This window comes from Hyla sarda, chromosome 12 (assembly GCF_029499605.1).
Source record: "Hyla sarda isolate aHylSar1 chromosome 12, aHylSar1.hap1, whole genome shotgun sequence".
NCBI classification, from domain to species: Eukaryota; Metazoa; Chordata; class Amphibia; order Anura; family Hylidae; genus Hyla; species Hyla sarda.
This window is the reverse complement of record NC_079200.1, coordinates 63,061,312-63,078,386: the sequence shown is the minus strand read 5'-3', so window position 1 is coordinate 63,078,386 and position 17,075 is coordinate 63,061,312. Positions and strand designations below refer to the sequence as shown.

At 46.9% G+C, this 17,075-nt stretch overlaps 1 protein-coding gene across 6 annotated transcripts in view; it reads left to right on the top strand.

The window, feature by feature from the left end:
• The window catches only part of DIDO1 (death inducer-obliterator 1), a 92,960-nt gene that overhangs the window by 38,429 nt on the left and 37,456 nt on the right, over positions 1-17,075 (top strand). For all 6 annotated transcript variants that reach the window (XM_056547832.1, XM_056547831.1, XM_056547829.1 and 3 more), the window contains 2 exons: positions 11,956-12,240; positions 16,555-16,777. In XM_056547832.1, the coding sequence (XP_056403807.1) occupies positions 11,956-12,240; positions 16,555-16,777 (508 nt within the window). The remainder of the gene's footprint in view (positions 1-11,955; positions 12,241-16,554; positions 16,778-17,075) is intronic.

Below are 17,075 nucleotides of genomic sequence, written 5' to 3'. Positions count from 1 at the left end.
AAAAGCCCTCTGGATTTTTAGGTGCAAAATTGAAAGAGTTATGATTTTTAAAAGGTAAGGAGGAAAAAATGAAAGTGCAAAAACAGAAAAATGCTTGGTCCTTAAAGGGGTACTCTGCGCCCTAGCATCTTATCCCCCATCCAAAGTCATATCGCCGGGGTCCCGCTGCTGGGGACCCCCGGGATCTCCGCTGTGGCACCCCACTATCATTACTGCTCAGAGCAAACTCGCTCTGTGCGTAATGACGGGCAATACAGTGGCCGGAGTATCGTTAAGTCACGGTTCCACCCCCTCGTGCCGTTACGGCCCGCCCCCTCAATACAAGTCTATGGGTGGGGGCGTGGCGGCTATCTCGCCGTTTCCCATAGACTTGCATTAACCTCTTGGGGACGAAGGGCGTACAGGTACGCCCTTGCTCCCTGGTACTTGGGGACCAAGAGCGTACCTGTACGCCCGTGGGAATTTCGGTCAGACCGCCCCGATCATCGTAGATCATCCTATCACCTGCAATTGGCCAATCGGCGGACTGATCGGCGAATCACATGTCATGCGCGGGGGGGGGGGGGGGTGTAGAGTTGAAGTTTTGCAACATCTGGAGGGCTACTGTCAAAACTGTTCTCCATTTGTTGCATAACTACAACTCCCAACATGTCCTACGGCTGTCTGGGCATGCTGGCAGTTGTGGTATTGCAACAACTGGAGGCACACTGGTTGGGAAAACACTGAGTTAGGAAACAGACAGTGGTGCAGAAACACTGCGGTAGTCTGTTACCTAACTCAGTGTTTCCCAGTCCCAACCAGTGTGGCTCCAGCTTTTGCATAACTACAACTCCCAGCATGCACGGTCTGTCAGTACATGCTGGGAGTTGTAGTTTTGTCCCCAGTCCCTCCCCCACGTGAATGTACAGGGTATATTCACACGGGCGGGGGTTTACAGCAAGTTTCCGCTTCAAGTTTGAGATGCGGCAACACACACTGGAAACCTCCGCCCGTGTGAATGTACCCTAAAAACACTACTCTACACTAACTCTAAATAAAGAGTGAAACACTAAATATACACCCACTTACAGTCTCTCCCCCCACCCCCCCACAATAAAAATAAAAAGACTTCTTGCACGTCAGTTTTTCCCAAAATGGAGCCTCCAGCTGTTGCAAAATATAAACTCCCAGTATTGCCGGACAGCCATTGACTGTAACACTTGCATCTGGGTACACCCCTATGAAAATCCCTAATTTAGGCCTTAAATGCACATGGCGCTCTCTCACTTCGGAGCCCTGTCTTATTTCAAGGCAAAAGTTTAGGGCCACATATTGGGGGGGGGGGGGGGGGGGGGTGGTATCTCCGTACTCGGGAGAAATTGCACTACAATTTTTTTGTGGCCTTTTTCTCTTTTTTATTTTTTTTATTTTTTAAACTGTCTTTATTTACAAAGTATATGCAGTAAAAAAAACTGTAACCGTATAAAATAAGGCAATTGTGGATATAGTGCAAAAGCCCGACCGGCACGTCAGGTAAGGTCATACAGTACACATTAAATGTACAGCATATACATCATATAAGATAAATAATAACGACATGTAAACCAACCCCAATAAGTGGGAACCGGAACACAGACAACGTTCGCAAGACATGACAAGAGACAACAGGTAAGACAAACAGACCTAAAAACATGTGGGTTCATCCACCCTGGACAGAGATAAAGGATGGAAAGGAAGGGGGAGAAGGTGGGGGAGAGAGAGCCAAGGAAGGAGGGAAAGAGGTAACTCATATCAGTTAGACCACGTCTCACAAAGAGAGCAGAACCAGAGGTGTAGAGAGGTTTAAGAGGTAGAGCCAAACTGACCTCTGATGACTGGGAATCTAGATACGGTAAAGTTTGCCTTCGTAAAAGCACACTATGCCGACCAAATTTGATGAAATTTAGAGGAGTTCTTGCGGTGTGTGTAAATTAAATATTCATAATTCACAGTGAGGTTCACCAAGGCCTTCCACCCGGCTAAAGTGGGTGTCCTAGTATCCATCGAACGTAAGGCTATGGACTAGCGAGCTAAGAAGTGTCTCCCTATGGAAGGTGATCTCATAAGGGGTCCACTGTTCCTCCTCTAGCAGACCCATAAGACAAACCTTGATGTCAGCAGTTACAGGGCGGTGCAGTAGTAGTCAAAAAGCTAACCGTGCGAACTACTGAATTACCGAGCAGGAGCACATCAGGTGCATGAAGTCCGCTCCAACAGTTCTGCAGGGGTGGCAGTTTGTAGATGTAAACCTACCCATTTTAACTAAGCGAACAGGTGTCAGATAGGATTGGTGAAACATATACAACTGAATAAGCTTATTATTGACGGCGGGTGAGACATGCAAGTGAGAGGACTGAGCCTCCTCCCACTCCTCCTTGGTTAAACCCGGCAAAAGGGCCTTCCACCGTGATTCAACCGAAAGAGGATCCCCACCATCTTGGCATTTAAGAGGGTAGTGTACAGTGCAGAATTGAGACCCCGAGGGCCCTGTGACTTGAAAACCCCTATTATTGGGAATTTGGAGAACTGTGCTGCGGACGTGGGAAACTGTGTGGTGAATGTATGTCTGAGCTGGAGATATTTGTAGAAGAACTGTCGAGGGACCCTGCAACTGTCTAAGAAATACTGTAAGTCCCTGAAGCTAATATCATCGTGCATGTCACCCATAGTATGTACCCCATGAGATATCCAAAAAGGAGGGTCAAGCAGGTCGGACAGGTGTGGAAGTAAAGGGTCGGACCAGAGCTGTCTAACATATTGTCCATGTAGGTAAGAAGTTTCTTGGAGGCCGACCATACCTGACAAGCTAGCTTATGTATAGGTAACCAGGGAGCCCCAGTGCTGGATCGACCCTCTAGCACCGGCCATAACTCAGTGAAGTGGAGATAGTGGGCAAGATGATGGCCCACCATTAGGGAGAGGGGTCAGGGACACCCAATGGCTAAGATATCGGAGCTGGCCAGCAAGATAATATAAATTATACGTCAGGTAGCGACATGCCCCCTTAAGTTTTTGAATGTTGTAGAACAGACAATTTCAGCTTGGATCTATTCCAACCCCACACAAATGAGGGGAATAAAGCATGTAGCTGTTTAAAAATGGATATCTGCACTGGGGCACACGCATGCTCGAGCACATACAGGCATTTGGGGAGGACCACCATCTTAACCAGGTTAATGCGCCCTGCCACAGACCCGAAACTTGTCACTCACAAAAGAAAGTAGCGGTTGCTTGTTCATCAAGTGGTCATCACCAAATGCACGACAGACATGAATACCAAGGTATTTGAAATAGGAGACCACCCGTAGCCCATGAAAGCACTCCTCCCATTCAACAGGTCCCAGGGGCATAAAGGTCGACTTGTCCCAGTTTATCCGGAGTCCCGAGAAGTGCCCAAACCTATCAATAAGTGCGATCCCTATGGGGAGAGACTTCCTGGGTTGGGACATAAAAAGTATCATGTCATCCGCATACAGACCCACCCTAGCCTTCCGAGAGCCAATACAGATGCCCCCATAATCCGGGCACTGATGAATTTGCAGTGCCAAAGGCTTGGTGGCGATGGCAAAAAGGAGGGGAGAGAGATCGCATCCCTGTCGCGTTCCCCTGGCCAGGGCAAATAAGGGGAAAGTACACCGTTCAGACAATCTAGCCTTCGGGGAGAAATACAGCAGTGAGATCCACTTAATAAAGTTAGGGCCAAACCCAAATATACTAAGACTGCCAGAAGGAAGGGCCACTCTACAGAGTCGAAAGCCTTAACAGCATCTAAAGAAGCCATAGCCCAGTCCTCCAGCACGCACCCCCCCTATCTATGTCAAGATTTGGGCCCTGCGAATATTATCTGAAGTGGAACAACCGGGCATAAAATCCGATTGGTCTGCGTGTGGAAGTTCAAGAATTACCCGGTTGAGTCTAGAAGCTAGCATTTTGGTAAGTAGTTTATGGTCTAGATTTAGAAGAGATCTAGGTCGATATGAACCACAGTCCAAGGGGTCCTTGTCCGGCTTTAAAATAACCACGATGGAGGCATCATACAGAGAATCGGGAAGTTGATCGGCATTAAATTGCGCCTGAAACATTTTCACCAGCTGCTCCTCATACTGCTGATACACCTCAAGCGGTAGGCCATCTGGGCCTGGCGACTTACCTCTCGCCAAGGCATCTGACAATTCCTCCATGGTGAAGTATGACTCCCAACGAATCCCTACTGTCTGGGGAATACTATAGAGTCCAGGTAGGTAGGCAGAGCAATCGGGGAGTAGGTGGCCTGTGAGGTGTACAAATCACTGTAAAAGGAGGCAAATCCAGCCGAGATATCGGCACTAGAAGTCGGGATAGACCTGTCCGAGGCTCTAATTTGGAGCACCGTTGGGGACAGCGAGTTTACTAGAGTGGTTGCCCAGCTCGAAGGCCACCTGCCTATTAAAAAAATAATTTCCGGACAGCTTTCTCCTGCAAACAGTGTAAATATTAGCGTCCTGCCTGCAGCCAGTCATCCCGGTTAGTCAGTTGGGTCAGTCACGTAGTCCAGCTCATGTTCCTCCTGCACAGACTCCCTTTTTAAGAAAGGAGATGGCGGACTGAAGGCAACCGCGCAAGAAAGCCTTAGCAGTCTCCCATACCAGTAGCACGGGTGAGTGATCTGACACTCCTCTAGTGAAGTAGGCCACATCCCTCACCAAAGTGGTCACCAGAGAGTTGCCCAGTATGTGGTCAATACGTGAGAGAGAGGCGTAGCCTGCTGCCTGACAGGAGAATGAACGAGCAGTGGGGTATAAATGTCTATTGATGTCCAACCACACCAATTCCCCAAGCAATGCAGCAATGGGTGGCCGATGCCAAACCCGCCCTATCGAGCGTGGGGTCAAGCAGTGTTAAAATCTCCCATGCAGAGCACCCTAGCCCCGGGAAAGGTCGTAGCTAACACAGCTGCTTGGTGGAGAAGCTCCAAAGAGCCATGTGGGGGGACGTAGATGCCCATCACTAAATAAGTAATGTTGTCAATGAGAGAGGAAAGGAAGACAAATCAGTGAATCAGTATGAACACCCCCGCGTGAGTGTTAGGTATGACATGAATGTGCCATGTACTGAACCCAGGGGCGGGATAACCAGCGGGTGGTGGCAGATGTTAGGTGTGTCTCCTGCAGGCAAACAATCAGCGGGTTGTACTTACGGATAATAGCATAAACCAGGCAATCCTTTCGAGGACACCCAAGGCCTCTCACGTTCCACGATATGTATTTCAGGGTGGCCATAACTTCTGGTTTAACATGAGGAGAGAGGATAAGTAAAACTCATAATTAGGGCAGGCACAGGAGAGAAATGGAGGACAAAGAGAGGGGCACAATTGCATCAGGGCGGATAGGACGAACACACAAGGACAGACAAACCACACGTGACATACACAGAACATAGAGAAAAGAGAAAACAGTAGTATCGCAGGAGTATCCACAAAACCAGAAAGGCCAATGGTAATCGGAGATACGGGGGAGAGTCTATACATAGGGGACAGCATAGAGGCCGTGGGCCCCAGTCCGCGGGCCCTAACCGGTGCGGCCACCCCTGGCCCAGAGGGCCCCCAATAGACTAGAAAGAACAAAAGTGGGACAGTTTGAAACGGGTAGAGGAGAGGGAAGAGGGCGGAGTAGAAAGAGGAGCGGGTAAAGGACAGAAAGAGAGGAGAAATGAATGGGAGACAGTGGGAAGGAGGTAGGGGCAGACATGATAGGTAAGACGGGGAAACAGGAAGAGAGGGAGAGATATTAAAATGCAATAAGAAAACAATGCAGAACAACCACAGATGTACAGGAATACAAACAGAGCAAGCATCAATGTCAAGGAGAGGAACATCAGCAACATCTGCACTCGACATCCGTATATCAGAGAAACGCTGGCAGGGAGAGTGCCGGATAAAAAAGACCAGTCCATCCACGAATAGGCACAGGAGATGGTAGTCCAGCCAGGAGGGCGTCACTGAGGGGTGAACAGGCCGTAGCACAGATGGTAGAGCACATGCAAGGAGAGCAGGGGGAGTCCAACTGAAGGTCCAGGGTTATCTGCAGTGGGCAAGGCGGGGGGGGGGGGGGAGGGGATGGAGAACAGCGGCAGGGCAGTCCAAAACAGCAATGGTATCGGGGGTAGTCCAGGACAGTCCATATCAGAGTACAGAAATGTGGCAGGGAAGGCACCTAGGGGGACAGGGGGCAGTGTATGTAGGAGTAGAAACAGCGGCAGGGCAGTCCAGAACAGCAATTGTATCGGGGGGTAGTCCAGGACAGTCCATATCAGGGTCCAGAAATGGGGCAAGGAAGGCACCTAGGGGGAGAGGGGGCAGTGTATGCAGGAGTAGTCACAGCAGGGGGAGTTTAGGGCCAGGGGGCGGCATAGACAGTACTCACAGCAAGGATCACGTCACACACAAGTAGCAGGTAGTAGCAACAGACAAAGTCAGCAGAGTCTCTCGAAGCAACGCAGGACACGGACAGCGTCCCGAGAACCGAACCTCATCAGCGAGCGTGGCGATGGGAGGCCCATTCATCCGCCTCTTGGGGTGTGAGAAAGAACAGCCGGGCCGGGTATACCATCGAGAATGGGACCGCCATTTCACGTAGCTTGCGCTTGACAGCCTGAAAAGTCGCCCGCTTCTTCTTAAGGTCCGGGGAGAAATCCAGGAAGATGGAAACCGGAGAGCCGTTATAGGTAATTTTGGGCAGATGGCGGAGAAGTTGCAGGGCCAGGTCCCAGTCGTTGCAATTCAGCTTCCTGGCGAGGAGGCGCTCCGTGCGCGTGTGGGTGCGTTGCTTCTCTGTGGGCACGCTCCACCGCTAAGGCTGCAGAGAAGGGAGCATTGGGGAGCAGCTCCCTCAGTCACCTCCACGAATGGACTCTGATCCTGGCCTTCTGAGCGCTCCGGGAGTCCCACTATGCGGAGGTTGTTCCTTCTCAGCCGGTTCTCCAGATCGTCTGCCTTCTCCCTCCACTGCAAAGCTGTCCGCTCCAGCGCTGTGACAGAGGCGGATAAGGGCGCCACTCTGTCTTCCATTGTAGCTATACGGCCCTCCGCATGTCGGACCCTGTCTCTCAAATTATGCAGGTCTTGGCGGAGCAGGCCCAAATCCACCCTTACCACCTCCAGTTTGCCAGTCAGGGAGGTCTTGCAGGCGGTGATTGCGGTCAGCAGCTGAGTGGAGACCTCGCTGAGGGTTAGTTCGGGCCGGCACAGGCTGCGAGGTGGTCGCCGGAGCATTCGCAGCTTCAGGGTCCTGTTGGAGAGGCTGTGAGGAGCCGGCGCCATCTTGAGTGTCCGGGTGCGTGAACTGTTGCAGCTTAGCCATGGCCGCCGAGGTGTTCTTATGCTGCGGCCTAATGATCCAGCTCGGTTCCGAAGCTTGTAGGGAAGGATCAGGGAGTCCAGGGTGATGGCAGGATAAAGGTATGCACGGGCTCAATGCGAAGACTGACATACCCTGCGAGGGAGAACAATCTGACGATCGAGGGACAGAGGAGACCTGTTCCATCGAGTATTGTCAGTTGAAGGGGGCGGTAATGAAACTGGGCAAAGGGTACGGCCTCCATAGTTGCCACCATCCGACCCAGGACTTCCATATAAGTGCGGATGGAGGTTGAGACCTGGGTCCGAAGGTAGCGGACCCCCGACCGAAGCGCCAGACGTTTGTCTGGCAGAAGACCGTTTCGGGCAGAGGCCGTGTCTAATCGAAGTCTCAGGAAGGTTAGAGACTGGGTAGGATGGAGGACTGACTTGTCCCGTTTGACCATCCACCCGAAGCGATCCAGAGTGTGGAGAGTGACGTCCAGATTCTCCAGAGTCTGGGCTCTGGTTGGAGCCTTGATGAGAAGGTTGTCCAGATAGGGTATCACGTGATTCCTTTCGACCGTAACGGGCCCATCATTGGCGCAAGGATCTTTGTAAAGACCCGAGGAGCCGTGGCTAGACCAAAGGGGAGGGCTACGAATTGAAAGTGCCCCTCCGGAACCGCAAAGCAGAGGTACCAATGATGGCCTGGAAATATTGGCACATAGAGGTAGGCATCCTTGATGTCCACCGATGAAAGGAACTCCCCTTGTTCTAAGGACGCCACCACCGAACGGAGAGATTCCATTTGGAAGTGGCGGATAAGAAGGTGACGGTTTAGACTCTTGAGGTCTAGGATTGGTCGCACTGAACTGTCCTTCTTGGGGACCACAAAAAGATTTGAATAGAAACCCCGAAACCGTTCCCCTGGAGGAAGAGGAACAATAACTTCGCCAGAGGTGGAGACCGGGGGGCCTGGGATAGAAAAAAGCGATCCCTCGGAAGGGAGGCGGATTTGATTCGGTAACCGTTGAACACCACGTCCCTGACCTAGGAGTCCTGAATGTGTGAGGTCCAGATGTCTCGAAAAAGCAAGAGACTACCTCCCACCCGAGAAGAAACCGCGGGTGGGGGCCTCAATTCATGCAGAAGTGGGTTTGCGGTTGCCTGATTTGGGCCCAAAACGGCCGGACCGGTTGGAGTCAGACTTCCAAGACGGGCGTGCCCGGAACGAGGGAGCCTTCTTGTCCCGCTAGGGCGCCTGCCCGGACCCTTTGCTGGAGGCAGAAGTCCGAAAGGAAAAGGACTTCCTTTGGGAAGTAGGGCAAGCCTTATTTTGAGGTAACAAGGAACTCTTACCTCCCGTTGCCTCAGAGATAATCTCATCAAGGCGTTTGCCAAAAAGATGGCCACCCGTAAAGGGAAGCTCAGTGAGAGACCTTTGGAAGCGGCATCCGTATTCCAAGCTTTAAGCCACATAGAGCGGCGGAGAGCTGCTAGGTGACCCACAGCAAAGGCAGAACGGGCTGACTGCATGGAAGCTGCGCACAGGAAGTCCCCAGCTTTAGAGCATTGGAGGGCCAGAGCAGATAGATCCTCTGGGGGGGATCCTGCTAAGATATCATGATGAAGCTTTTTGCACCACTCTGACAGGGCTTTGGATACCCATGTTGAGGTGAAGATGGGAAGAAGAGAAGAGCCAGCTGCTTCAGAGGCAAACTTTGCTAAGGATTCTACCATCTTGTCCGTGGGATCCTTGAAGGCAGGGGCATCAGCCAGAGGCAGTGTAGTCGCCTTAGAGATCCAGGAGATTGGTGGATCCACTGAGGGAGGGGAAACCACCTTAGTGACAAAGTCCTTGTCAAATGGATAACGTTCTTGAATCATCTTGATTCCCGGGAACCTCTTGTCTGGATGTTTCCATGAAGATTCCAGAATGTTGTCAAAGTCAGCGTGAGAGCTGAACCTTTTGAGGTGCTGGCTTAGCATGATGAACGGATATTCCTGGATTGACATCCGAAGATCCTAGGTCCTCTAAGTGAAAGGTGTCTCTTATGGCTATCGCAAATGAGTTCACCGTTTCAATTGAGTCCGAGCGGTCCTCTGAGTCAGATGCCGGCTCGGAAGCCTCGTCCGCCAGTTCACCAGGAGAATGTGAATGAGTAGAGGCAGTCCTGGAGGGGGGCGACCCTGACCGGGTACGCGGCTCTGGCGTGGCAGAGCGGCGACACCGAGAACGTCCTCTGGAGGAGCGACGTTTGTGCCCAGATGACGGGGGGGACCACGAGGGGAACGCTCACGTCTATCTGAAGACTCAATGGAAGAGTCAGACGAGGCACCCCTAGTACGCTTGTGAGAGCGTGAAGTATGTGGGGACGAGGAGCGGGCCCTCTGAGGCCCTGTGGAGGGAAGACCCCTTCAAAGCGGACACCACTTCCCGGGAGGCCTCAGCCACCTAACCGGAGACTTGGGTCAAGTAAGCCATATACTGGGTCAGGGAAGAAACCCAGGCTGGTGGAGCTGCTGAACCCACCGGAACCGAAAGGGCATCAGGGGGTCTGGGGGAGCAGTGGAGCAGGCAGGGCAAGTGGGCTCAGCAGAGCTAGACATCTTGGTATTACAGTGCTTACAGAAAAAATAAGTCACTGAAGCTTCAGGTTTCTGTTTAGAGGGAGGAACAGCTCTGGGTACGGACATAATGAGAAAAAAGACAGGAACTTTCTCACCCTAGTCTGTGTCCCCTGGTAGCTGCAGTGTGGAGAACTCTGCTCCGTGCAGCTAGAGTGAAGGAACAGGAGGCCAATAGGAAGAGAAGGGCACGCCTGAAGCAAGGCACTAACTAATTGGCCCCTTCTTACTGAAAATCGCGCCCATGGCGCTGATTGGAGGCTGCTTCGTGCCTCTGAGAGCTCCCAGCGCTGTGGGCGGAGCTATAGACTGCCGAGAAGAAACTGTAATGGCGCCCGCTCCTTGTCTCGAGCGCACATGTCAGCCGCATATGCGCTCTGGGGAATAGAGCGGGCAGCCTATACGCCGGCAGAGACTGCCGGAGAAAGTGAAAGTAAGCCGGTGCTAAAAGCGCCTGGCCCGTACCAGCGTCGCGGTGGTCAGCCACGTATAAGGCGATGCCGGCGAAGTGAAAGCAAGCCGGTGCTGAGAGCGCCCGGCCCGTATCAGCGCCGCGGCTGACAGCCGCATATAAGGCGCTGTGGACATAGTCGCACTAAAACACACACAGTGAAGTGCCCAATTTAAGACCTATATTACATGCATCCTCAGGTGCCACTGCTCCCCCAGAATAAAAGTTCAGCCCCTATAAGCCAGCCCCAAAACCTGAAAGGTGGGCCAAAAACAGGGGGTCTCCATAGGTTGCAAGTCCGTACCTATGGAGAAAAAGGGGGGGGGGGAAGTACTTACCTCAGTCAGAAGAACTTGCCTAATGGAGTCTTCAGTGAAGTCTTCAGTCAGCTTTAGTTACCTGCATCATGCCTGGCTGCTATGCACGAGCGAGGCGAGCAAGGTAATAGGGGGACCCGGACCCATGAGGTTACTGACCCAGGCGCTGACCGTTAGCGAGGGGGGGGGGGGGGAACAGTGCATATACGCAATGTCTGTGCCCCCTTACTTGCAATGGGGAAACAGGGAACCGGAGTCCTTGAGTCCCCACCTGAAAACGGAAAAGAAAAGGGAATAAAAAAAACTAACACGTCCCTATAGAAATTATGTTTAAAATTGTCTTATGACCCCCATAACTTTTGCATTTTTCTGTATACATGGATTTGGGCTCATTTTTTGTGCTGTGATCTGTAATATTTATTGGTACCATTTCTGTTTTGATGGGCCTTTTATGATTGCGTTTTATACATTTTTTTTTTTTTAATCTTATACAAAGTTACCAAAATTACGCAGTTCTGGACTTTTTGTCTTTTTTCTACGTATATGTCATTGACCTTTGTGGTTGAATTAACATTAAATTTTTATAATTCGGACCTTTACTGATTTCTTCTGATTGCATATACTGTTCATTGCTACTCCATGGAGCAATATTGATCAATGTTATTGGTGCTCCATTGCTCCAGCCTGCCATGGCTGACTGGGGCATTGGACCACCGATGGGGCGGCAAGGGTGCAGGAAAGGATCCCCCTACCGTCCTCTTAGCTGATTGAGACACTGTGGTTTCACCGCGGTGGTCCTGATGAGCACTGCTGAGCAGCCCAGATGTAATTTTTTTTACATTTTTAATGTCTAGATCAGCTTTGATCTTTATTGTTCCTTATGTTACATAGTTAGTATGGTTGAAAAAAGACATACGTCGATCAAGTCCAACTTGGAGTCTAAAGGGTTAATGCTGGGCATCACAAATTGCATTAGCCACGGTTTCTTGCAGCTGATGGCTCCTGAGCATGCGTCATAGAAGGGGAGCGGGCGCAGGGTGTACAGGTACTCTGTCTGCATCCTTAGGGTGCTAGACAACCACTTTAATTGCTTTGCTAACAATATTCAGTTTTGTTTATATTCGATTAAACTGTTGCTACTGTCAGATTATTTCAAACCTTATTCAATGTATAAGAGATTTTTGCCCCATGAATTATGTTGTGTATAAAGAACAATCTTATTGCAGGTGGTGGTTCCAGAGTCTGTTGTGCAACCTCAAGAAGTGTCTGAAACTGCAAAAATTTCCCATGAAGCTACTTCTAGTACAGAGATGTTGGACTCTCCAGATGTAGCCAGGTGCATTGGCCCAGGTTGTGCAAGCAATGCCCTTCCTGACTCTGTGTATTGCAGTCATGATTGTATATTGAAGCACGCTGCAGCCACAATGAAATCCCTCAGCTCAGGTAAAGAAGGCAAGCCTAAGGAGAAGGTGAAGGTAAAATCAGAGAAGAAGCAGACAGTCAAGACCCAGGTAAGATAGATGCATATCTTTGTAAATACACTGAGGTTCCTCATTTGTTCTGCTGATGGCATTCCTAAGGCTAATTTTACACAGTCATAACACACAAACCTCTTACACTCAGTATTGTAACTTTTGTGCACCCGTAATAGTTTTATTACTGTATAAATCTAGTCAGACTACATGTAAAATAGTGTGCAGTTCTGGGAATCAATTTATATGAAAGACATGGTGAAACTGTAGATGGAGAACTAGAATAAGAAGGGGGGGGGGGGGGGGGGGGCTACATTACCTAGTAAAAATGGGTCTGAATGCATTTATGGAGAGTAATAATATTTTAATCATGGATACTAGATTTATGGGGATAGAAAATTGTTCCAGGGATTTATGCCCCACCCGGATGTGGGGCAATTGGCATCAGCCTTATATATATTTTTTCTTCATCTAGATCACTGTTGGTGTGTAGGTTGGACTTAATGGACTTTTGAACCACAGCCTTATGAACTATTTAATTATGTAACTTTTTACATGTCAAAGTTTGAGATCACACTAGGTTTTCCTGAGAACCGCATCAGTGAATAGGTGGTTTGACTGGCCTTGGACTGGAACATGCTGCTTAGCTGGTCTCAGGAGTGAGACCCAGTGTGATTGCAACTTTTGATGTGTCTGGTCATCATGCAAAAAGTTGTTTAAATTAACATTGACGCTTTAAAAGTGTACCATTTGGTGCAATTTTTTTTACACACCTAAAGTAACACTTGACTGTTTAGATACAATTGCCACAAAATCTAGCTAATTTGCAGTGGTGAGTCTGGGGTACTCCGGTGAAAACCTTTTTACTTTTAAATCAACTGGTGGCAGAAAGTTAAACATATTTGTAAATGACTTCTATTAAAAAATCTTAATCCTTCCAGTACTTATTAGCTGCTGAATGCTACAGAGGAAATTCCTTTCTTTTTGGAACACTGATGACATCACGAGCACAGTGCTCTCTGCTGACATCTGTCCATTTTAGCAACCATGCATAGCAGATGTATGCTAAGGGCAGCATGGTGGCTCAGTGGTTAGCACTGCTGCCTTGCAGTGCTGAGGACTTGGGTTCAAATCCCACTAAGGACAACAATGAATAAAGCGTTATTATTATAATGACGTCAGCTCAGAGAACTGTGCTCGTGGTGTCATCGGAGAGCATTCCAAAAAGAAAAGAATTTCCTCTGTAGTATTCAGCAGCTAATAAGTACAGGAAGGATTAAGATTTTTTAATAGAAGTAATTTACAAATATGTTTAACTTTCTGCCACCAGTTGATTTAAAAGAAAAAAGGTTTTCACCGGAGTACCCCTTTAATGTCCAATTGGTGGGAATGTAATCACTGACACTTCCGTCAGCTGTAACATCCAAGTTAGTGTTTCCATTGCTCCTAAAATAGACAATATCACAAAAAAAAATCACAATTTTACCATCCTGATTTTTTACCTTCAAATTGTACAAAACTGTATCCCAAGTCGTATCCATTGACTTGCATTGAGTAATCATGTCCAACACATGTATCAATTTTGATCTGCATCTAATATTGCACGATTTTATTGTGGGGGTAAAAACGTGATTGACAACTATTTATTTTTTAATTTTTTTCTCCAGATTCAAAATCAATGGAAATTGTGTGTGATTTTTAGATTATGATCTATGTAAATCATAATGAATTGTGTGAGTGCGCAATTTCATCAGATTTATCGCACACAATTTATTATTTTTTTTAACATGTGCAGTAGCCTCGGAATACTCTGGAAAGTGCTAGAAACTTTAAAAGGGTACTTCGGTGGAAAATTTTTCTTTTTATTTTTGTAAATCACCGGGTGCCAGAAAGTTAAACAGATTTATAAATGACTTCTTCTATTTAAAAAACTTTACCCTTTCAGTACTTTTAAGCGGCTGTATGCTACAAAGAAAATTATTTTATTTTTTTAATTTCTTTTGTCTTGTCCACAGTGCTCTTTGCTGACACCTGATGCCCGTATCAGGAACTGTCAAGTGCAGGAGAAAATTCCCATTGCAAACCTATGCTGCTCTGGACAGTTCCTGACACGGACAGAGGTGTCAGCAGAGAGCACTGTGGACAAGACAAAAAAGAAATTGAAAAAATTTTCTCTGTAGCATACAGCTGCTAAACAGTACTGGAAAGGTAAAGATTTTATTAATAGAAGTAATTTACAAATCTGTTTAACTTTTTGGCATCAGTTAATTGGGGGGAAAAAAAAAGTTTTCCACAGTACCCCTTTAAGATTCTTTATCCTGCTACATACAAATAGTGTAAAAATTGGATGAAAAAGCTTTACATTTACTACCATACAATTTATTTTGTTCGATTTTTAAATCTGATGCTAAACAATTTAGAATACCATTGTATATGATTTCAGGGAATCAGTTTTTGTTCGGTTTTACTGTCTGTCAATCTGACAGTAAAATCGTGATGTGAACCAAGCCTAAGTGACAGTAACACTTTAAATGTGCTTTGCTATACACATGTATAAACGTTACTAGCGTGTAAGAACACCCTTATTTAACGGGAATCTGTTTGTGACTCCTTATATTAAGATTTTGTCACTGACTAATGAACTGGTCATTCTAATATACCTTTCGATTGCAATGGTTGTATAGATTTTTAATCTTTTCATGAAATTATATTTTATTATATAGTCAACAAAGAGTAGGTGTCAGCTTCACTCGTCCCAAGCGCACGGTAATCTCCACAGGAACCAGCGCTGGAATGTCTTCAGATTTATTGGAAGTTAAAAACACAGGAAAGGATGAGCACACATACCGACACGCGGGGATGGCAGTAACGCGTTTCAGGTCACAGGACCCTTCGTCTGATGAAGGGTCATGTGACCTGAAATGCGTTACTGCCATCCCCGCGTGTTGGTATGTGTGCTCATCCTTTCCTGTGTTTTTAACTTCCAATAAATCTGAAGACATTCCAGCGCTGGTTCCTGCTCTTTCATGGTTTATTATAAAGTATAGAAAGTGAAAATAAAATATTACGATATGCTGTTAATTAGAACAGTATAAAATGTATGAAATTGGGCCTGCAAAGCTTCCGTATTTGTCAAATACTTTAGCATTTCTTTATTCCAGCCATTAACATCCATCATGTTTTTAAGGCATTGGTGATACAGGTTACATTGGCATAAAATATCCCTCTTGTAGGAAAGCTTTAGGATCGCATTTCTCAATTTTAATTTTTCAATTCTCAAGCTTTATTTTCAAATTGCTTACATTTTCAGGACAGTAAAGCAAAAAATTTGCGACAAGACATGTTAATGGATTTATGCTTAAAGGCTATGGGCACCATTTTGAAAATCATTTAAAGAGGGAACTCCAGTGGGGAGAAAAGTTTTCAAATCAACTGGTACAAGAAAGTTAAACAGATTTGTAAATCACTTCTATTTAAAAATCTTAACCCTTCTAGTACTTATAAGCTGCGGTATGCTCCAGATATACCACAGAATAATTTATGAAGATTTTCTGTCTTTCTCTCAACAGTGCTCTCTATGGACACCTCTGTCCATGTCAGGAACTAGCAGGAGTGGTTTTCTATGGGGATATGATTCTAATCTGGACAGTTCCTGACACGGACAGGGGTGTAAGCAGAGAGCACTGTTGTCAGACAGAAAAGAAACTCACAAATGTCTGTTTTATACAGCAGCTCATAAGTACTGGAAGGATTAAGATTTTTTTTAATAGAAGTAATTTACAAATCTGTTTAACTTTCAGGCACCAGTTGATTTGAAAACATTTTTCTACTTGTTTCCACCGGAGTTCCCCTTTATGGGGTTATCCATGTTTTAAAAGGCCCCAAATGCATTAGAATATCCAATTGCTACTTACCACCTCCCACCCTCTGCTGATCTCCTATTCAGTTCTTTGGTCTTTCTTTGCCAGCTGACATTGCATGACTGACACAGCCGTCAGTGGCTTCAGTGCTCACGCTTCGTACTCCTGGCATCACCGCTGAGTGATGGGAGCCATGATGCCAGCAGTACAGAGTGCAATTCTTTTAAAGCATTTGAAGTATTCTTGCTTGGTATTTGGGATAAAAAATAAAATCCCTAGTTTTGTTTTATTTGCTTGTACAGCCTCTTCAGTGTGCTGTGAGTTATATTTTCTCTCTTCCTCTACTGGAACAGGAAGTGGGAAAAATATTTTTCTGCTTATCAGGTACAAATGTTAGCAATTTGTAGTAATATATCATCCATAGCATGTTATGCATTTTCTGATTTAAAAAAATCTAGTTGCGACCCATATTGTTTTTTTGCTTATTGGACAGACTACTCCTTCAAACCCTCCAGTTATACAGAAATCTGCAGCTCCTGAGAAGACAGATGCTGTAATGAAGAAAGTCCTAGTGATGATACCAAGAATAGAAGCTGAAGTTAGCAACGAGTTGAAAATGGAAACGGGTAGCACACCTTCCTGGGAGAGCGACCATAATTATATTGCAGTAAAGCCAGAAAAGACTGCTGCCATTTCATCTACACAATTTTACAAATGTATGTATCACATAGGAATTCTCCCTTAGCACACCACCAATATCTTGACCACATGCACATATTTCTGAACATGGTTTTAAAACACTAGTAAATTTACACAACATAAACCCAATTAACATAACACAATTGTTTCCATCCGGTATATAAACTTGTTAATTTCAGGTAGCTACATATAGGGATATTAAACAGACACAAGGTAAGTATTGCACAGGTGTAGGCTGAATGTCAAGATAACCTTATTAGCCAGCTTGGTTAACTACTTGCTTTTAAGTTTTTGCAAAGATAACCATACCGTGCT